This window comes from Aegilops tauschii, chromosome 7 (genome assembly GCF_002575655.3).
Source record: "Aegilops tauschii subsp. strangulata cultivar AL8/78 chromosome 7, Aet v6.0, whole genome shotgun sequence".
NCBI lineage: Eukaryota > Viridiplantae > Streptophyta > Magnoliopsida > Poales > Poaceae > Aegilops > Aegilops tauschii.
In genome coordinates, this window is record NC_053041.3 from 211,349,160 (window position 1) to 211,355,999 (window position 6,840).

The following is a 6,840-nucleotide window of genomic DNA, read 5'->3' on the forward strand; positions in this document are numbered from 1 at the left end:
TGAATGAATCTACACTCTAAAATATGTCTATATACATCTGTAAGTGGTAGTCCATTTCAAATTTCTAAAAAGACAAATATTTAGGAACGGAGGGAGTAATTCTCTACCGCCACAGTTAGACCTATGTCCATGGCACCAGTTCTTGTCAACGTCCATGGCAACAATTAGATCAGTGTCTTTTCGTAAAAAAATAAAATAAAATAGTAAATCAGTGTGGGCTTGAGTAACGCAACTCCTAGAACACACAAAAAAAAAGATCAGTGTGGGCTTGAGTAACGACGAGCCTGATTATCACACCAATTCTGTCCGGCACCGACCGCTTTACACATCAGTTCGTCCCATCCTCCCCTCAAAAAAAAAATCAGTTCGTCCCATCCAGTTACTAAAAAAAAATTAATTCGTCGTATCCCAAAAAAATGACGTCTCCTTATTTAGCCTTTTAGGGGGAAAATGAAAATGACGCCTCAACAAACCATCATTAATATCGGAGAAACGAAGACCATCCCACAAAGAAGAAGAAAAAGATTAAAAGAGAGAGGAAAGAAGGCCGCGGAAGAAAAGAAATATAAAGGGGGAAACGGCAGGCGGATTCCGGGGGCTGCATTACATTTGGCGCGAATCCTGGGGCCTCTAGTGCAACCTGTACCTCCGTCGCTATCGATGGATAGATAAGCATCACGTTGGGGCCACTCATTCAAACGTCGCACATAGCTAATATTCACATCCGGCCCTCAGCCTGTACCCATGATTTCTGCAATCCTCATGCATGGGCTTCACAAAAAGTAGCCTTTCCATTTTAACCTGTGACGATGATTAACTTCTAGTGTATGTTGATCGTAAGATCCTCCTCCCATTGACCGGGCAACTCAACTTTACTTAAGTGTTAAGAGTAATAATCAAGACAAAATATTCATCTGCAAAGAAGGACCAAGCTCCGTTTCCAAAAAGTTGGGCGTGTCATTGTGGCTCCCTAAGTTTATATAATTTTTTTGAACACAGTATACAGACCCAGTCACACATGCACTCATCCATATGAGCGCACGCATGCACACTCATCCATGAGCATCCCCGAGAGACTGGTCGGCATATCGCATATCACCTTGAGATTGACGAAATCGACACACACGCATTCGTAGTTGACAAGAACGTCTTCTTTCACTAAATGCACATCGCCGAAAGGACCGAAGTAAATCCAAAAAAATGCAACCATCAATGTAAATACTGCATTATATAGTTGACAACAATGTCGTTCAAATTGTATTTTGTGTAGTTGATTTGATTCAACTACACAAATATAATTGGCTACATTTTTTCGTGTAGGTGACGACTATGAATAGATCTCTATGAATTTTATCTCTTTCTTTAGCAATTTAAGCTTTGCGGCTAAATAATTTCTCCTAAATGCAACTACGACTCAGATAATATATACAACGATACAAATGACAACAACATAAGTGAAAGATCTAGGATATAAATAAACAGGCATGAGAGACAAAGATGTATCCCAATGTTCACTTCTTTGAAGAGAGCCGATGTTCACTTCTTTGAAGAGACGCATCAACACAAGTTTTTCAATCTTCTTCTCATTGAGCCCCCCCCCCCCCTCCCCCACCACCAAGTAGGAGCTCAGTTTGATGCTAATAGACATCGAGATGGTCTCCAAACTTTCATAAATTTAAGAAAAATTAACCTTGTGTCCTCGCAAACAAGACCTAGACTTTCCAGACGGGACATCACCCCTAGGCCTGACAGGGCGGTGGCTCCAGGCGCGGTCGGTTCGACTCGAATTACCAAACGGTTCGGCCGGACTCGACCCGTTTCCGTTCGTTGTTGCCATGATATTTCTTATGAACTTTGCTTCGGTACATACTCTTAGAAAGTTTCTAAGTTTAAGGATTTCAATAGAGATTAAATGTAAAGATTAGAAGGTACATCTTCAATCAAACGGATAATATAGTTTTTCTATCAAATCAATCTATTCAATACGAGATCTGATCTGGAAGCTAAAATAGCGATAATGTTTTCAAGTAACTTTAAGATTCGTGCAAACTTTTAGGGGCGTACTAAAGCAAAATTCATTTCTTATTTCTACGAGGGTTTATTTATCAGAGACTCGCCTGTGATTATTTAAGTGCCAACAAGAAAGGCAGCTTTGCTTCCTCTCCCTCACTGAAACCTCAGAACCCTAGCTCGACAGCGATTCAAGCCCGTTCCTAACCCAAGGCGCCGAAATTAACCGAGGTGAGTGTTCTTACGGACATAATCTCGAAATTTCCCCGCAAATTTTGGTTGAGTTCGGCTCAAATTTGCGGCTTCTCCCCCGGCGTCCTTGCAGGCCATGTCGCAGTACGACGGCGGACTCGCCGGAGTGTACCCCGAGGAGGAGGATGACCGCCTCGCCGACCTGGCGGGGGACTCCGACTACGAGGACGACGAGTACGTCCAATCTGTAAGTTCGCCCGCCTGCCAAGTTCTCGGGCCATGGGGTCTCGTCTCCAACTTGATCCTTTATGTTGCTGATTTCGCCTTCCTGCTCGATTCCTAGTTCAATTGGCGTGCGCCTTGCGCATACCTGGATGCTACTGCGGTAATTGAGTAGGCTGCTAGCTTGAGCTCAACGATTAATCTTAGGCCAAGATTGTTTTGCAGATAAATACACTTCTAGTCAAATGCCATATTACAGTTTAGATTAATTACTTTCTTACCTGCATTTGTGGTGTTTATAGATTCCAGGGCTGCAGTTCCAGAATCGTTTTCTTTCGGTCTGACAGAATTGGATTCTGTTGTTTGTAGATTAGCAAGGCGTCAGAAGATACATCTGCGATGGATGTCCTGAAAGGGAAGGACATACAGGGAATTCCCTGGGAACGGCTGACCATCACAAGGGACGGATATAGGAAGTCCAGACTGGAAGGGTATGCGAACTTTGAGAACATACCTAATTCCGGACAATTATCGGAGAAGGTATGATAGTGCTAGACAATAAGATAGATTGGTAACAGTACTCTGTGTTCCTGTTCAGGTTTTGAGGTTTTCCGTGGTGATCTTGATGCAGCTATGTACACCTGTGGAGAAAGGTCAACTCTACTACGAGTTTGCGCATAACACAAGATCGGTGAGACCGACCATTTTTCATTTTCAGGTGAGAAAATGGTAGCTTCTGGTACCATATTTTCACTGGGTCTTGCTTAGTTCATGCTAAGCAATCAAGGGTTTTCAGACATGCTATTTGAAATAGGATGTCTGTTATTGTGTTCTTTCCTCCATGCTTGCCAATATTTGGCTGTAGTCCTGCACAAGCTAGTTTGTCGCAGATTTTCTTTCTTGATGTTCAGTTTTTAGAATACATGCAGAGAGAACTTTAATGTACTAAAAATAATCAATTGTTCCTATGAAAATTAGCCACTAATAAGGTCTACACATTCTCTTGAATATGCACTTCATGAAAGTGCAGAAAGGTAGTTGTAAAATTGCAATATGGCATCCCAAGTCCTAACACGGGAGCAAACATTTACAACACCTAACATGCCTTGTATCTCTTTAACATATGGTTGGACTGAGCAATCAGATGTTCTCACATAATTAATTGCCTGCTTGCTCGTATGTAATTATTAAGCTTGCTCTATCACTTTCATACAGTTGAGAAATTTAGTATGGGCAACAACAAGGCATGATGTTTATCTTATGTCACACATGTCTGTGCTTCATTGGTCACCACTGACCTCTGAGAAGCATGAAGTCATTGATCTTCAAGGACATGTTGCTCCATGCGTGGTACAAATTCCTCTTCCAAGTGTTTGATTGAACTTGCATTTTTCTAACAGATCCTTATATATTTATTTATTTTGTTGCTTTTGACTTCAGAAGCATGAGGGGAATTTCTATGAGGGCTTTTATCGGACTCACGTTAGCACATTGGCAGTGAAGAATAACCTGCTGGTTGCTGGTGGGTTTCAGGGAGAACTAATTTGCAAGGTAACTTATTTTCATTTTTAATGTTTTCTTCCATCTGACATCTACAACCACTTACAATGTAATTTATTGTCTGTGGAATGCAGTTTTTGGACCGTGAAGGAATAAGCTATTGTTCCAAGTCAACTCATGATGACAATGGCATTACTAATTGTCTGGAGATATTTGAGAAACCTAGGTAGGTTATTTTCTATGGACAAATTGTTCCATTGTTTCTGTGAAAATGAGCATTCATTGATCACAATCTAAAAATTATTTTGGCAGTGGTTCCGTGCATTTTCTAGCATCAAACAATGATTGTGGACTAAGAGACTTTGACATGGAGAAGTTTCAAATGTGCAATCATTTTCATTTCGATTGGGCTGTGAATGTAAGCCTCAGCTTCATCCTTTGCACTTGTCTATATTTAGTGTTCTATTTGCTGCACTGTGTATTGTAGTTTCCTAATCAAAACCTGGTACTGAAGTCAATACTCAATACTTGGTCAAAGAATGTTTATCTTCCATTAGGTGACGAGGAGGATATCAGCCTGACCTTGTTTTGCTCCTTTGTTTTCTTTGATGCAGCACACATCCTTGAGCCCTGATGGTAAAATCATTGCTGTTGTGGGAGACAACCCTGACGGTGTTCTGGTTGATGCTAGTTCGGGGAAAGTAAGTACAGCAAGGCCCAATCGTCGGCTTTCAAACAACGACATCGTAATTTACACAAGCTTTTGGTTGTTTGCTTTCCCGCAGGTGATTCACGAGCTCAGTGGTCATTTGGATTATTCGTTTGCTTCGGCATGGAACCCAGACGGCCGTACATTCGCGACTGGGAACCAAGACAAGACATGCAGGATCTGGGACGCCCGTAACCTCTCCAAGTCTGTTGCTGTCCTGGGAGGCAACATGGGAGCCATAAGGTCGATCCGCTATACATCTGACGGCAAGTTCCTCGCAATGGCCGAAGCTGCAGACTTCATCCACATCTTCGATGTCGGGAGCGGGTACGACAGGAAGCAGGAGCTGGACTTCTTCGGTGAGGTTGCCGGCATATCGTTCAGTCCTGACACCGAGGCTCTCTTTGTCAGCGTGCATGATCGCAACTATAGCAGCCTCCTCCAGTACAGTCGTCGACGGTTCTACGGGTACCTTGATTCAGCGTTGTGAATAGCTAGTGGCTGAGGTCTGCAAGAGCAAGATCGCAAGTTGTAGAAAGGATGTACATATCTGTAGGTCTTGCCCTGCGCTCTGACTAAACCAAAGCTCAGCTACAAAGGTGTGGTTGCGCTGAACAAACTGACGGCCTGTTGTTATAAGTGATGTCATTACCCATACATCTCTCAGAACTCTTGCATGCCTTCTCTTTTGTAAGCCAGCAATAGTCTAACGAACTATGCTGATCTTATCTTGCTCCCGATCAGTTCACGTTTACCGAAGAGCAAATACGTTAGGTAGGGTACAACAGGTTATTCGTGTTTCAAACAAAACAAACATGATATGAAGTGGACGAAAAGGACATGTAAAAGTGTTTGGCTCGGGGATAGAGAAATCTTGAGTGTGACCATGGTGCAAGAAAGTAATGAAGGGCGCGGCTCGTGAGCAAGGGCTTCAAGCTAAGCTACCGAAGTCATGCTGAATACGAATCAAGAAAATGAGTGAACGATACAGCCAATGAAGCGAAAGTACATGTCATTGAAAGTGACTTGTGATTGATGCTCACGCGCATGTCGTCATATGGTCCAAGGTAGGAAACGTAAAAGATCCTGGATTCACCATTTAATTCAAAAAAAAAAGATCCTTGTTCTAGAACATCGATAGAGAAAAAAGTCGACTATCAAATTTGAACCGATGACCCTTGCATTACGGATATGCCTCTTGCTTGGTTTGTATTTTCTTGTTCGGGGCCTTGCTTTTCATGATTCTCATCTCTACAACTCATGCTCAGAGATGCTCTCAGAGTGGGAAAGTTAACCAACTTCTCCTGCCAAGTATTAATGACTTGCTAGACTTAGAGGCTAATAGAGTCATGGAGATGATTCGTAATATTACAGTGGTAAAGCCTATGAATGATTCCGACATTAATGCTCTAGGGGTTGGGGCACCAGAATGCCTCTGTGAGGATTTAGTACCCTAGTCTATGTTACAGGAAGAGGATGCACATACGCTTTCAGAGGGGTATACGACCCCCTGCAACCAGATTTGAGCACATAAACTGACCTTAGTTATATGGACCGAGTGGCTGGACAGGATAAGCCAAAACAAACCCGGAAGAGGAAGATATATCCTGCATCTGCTATGTGCAGAAGCGCGAGAGTTTGGACCGCAAAGAAATTTCGTGATGAAAGATGAAAGAATCTTTTAGAATAGCAGAGGTCTGATAGACATGGCTAAAAGAAGGTTGCTTGCGGAAGCATCATTAGACATAAGAGCCTTACTTGAGACTGGTAGGGATAATTTTACATCACAATTTCTTGGCACCTTATCCGATGGTGTTGACTTTGATTGGCACTGTCTACCTCCAAGAGGAAGATTCGGAGGGATCTTACTTGGGGTCAAGTGCGAGACACTAGAAGTACGTAACGTAGTGCTGGGGGACTTTGCCGTCAAATTCAGGGTGCGCTCGAAGGTTGATGGATTCCAATGGACGCTAGTTGCAGTATATGGAGCTACTCAACCAGAGCTCAAGCCGGACTTCCTAGCAGACCTTGTGCGGGTTTGTGGGGGTGAGAGATTACCAATCCTGGTTGGAGGTGATTTTAACATTATTAGGAGGAGAGACGAAAAGAATAACGATAACTTTGATGGCATATGATAATTCATATTTAACACTATCATCGAAAGTCTAGACCTGAGAGAGATAGAACTCTGAGGCAGAAAGTTTACT

General features: G+C 42.6%; 1 protein-coding gene across 5 annotated transcripts; it reads left to right on the top strand.

The window, feature by feature from the left end:
• Positions 1–2,112: 2,112 nt before the first annotated feature.
• On the top strand, positions 2,113–5,290 carry LOC109770425 (uncharacterized WD repeat-containing protein C2A9.03). Of its 5 annotated transcripts, XM_020329126.4 has the most exons (10): positions 2,113–2,241; positions 2,336–2,449; positions 2,794–2,964; positions 3,056–3,142; positions 3,640–3,774; positions 3,865–3,975; positions 4,059–4,150; positions 4,237–4,342; positions 4,539–4,625; positions 4,710–5,290. In XM_020329126.4, the coding sequence occupies exons 2-10, from the start codon at positions 2,339–2,341 to the stop codon at positions 5,121–5,123; spliced, it is 1,314 nt and encodes a 437-aa protein (XP_020184715.1). In that variant the 5' UTR covers positions 2,113–2,241; positions 2,336–2,338; the 3' UTR covers positions 5,124–5,290. The 5 variants fall into 5 exon arrangements, with proteins under 5 accessions (XP_020184715.1, XP_020184714.1, XP_073362033.1 ...); XM_020329125.4 differs by having other exon boundaries at positions 4,539–5,290; XM_073505932.1 differs by lacking the exon at positions 3,640–3,774.
• The last annotated feature ends 1,550 nt before the right edge of the window (positions 5,291–6,840 follow it).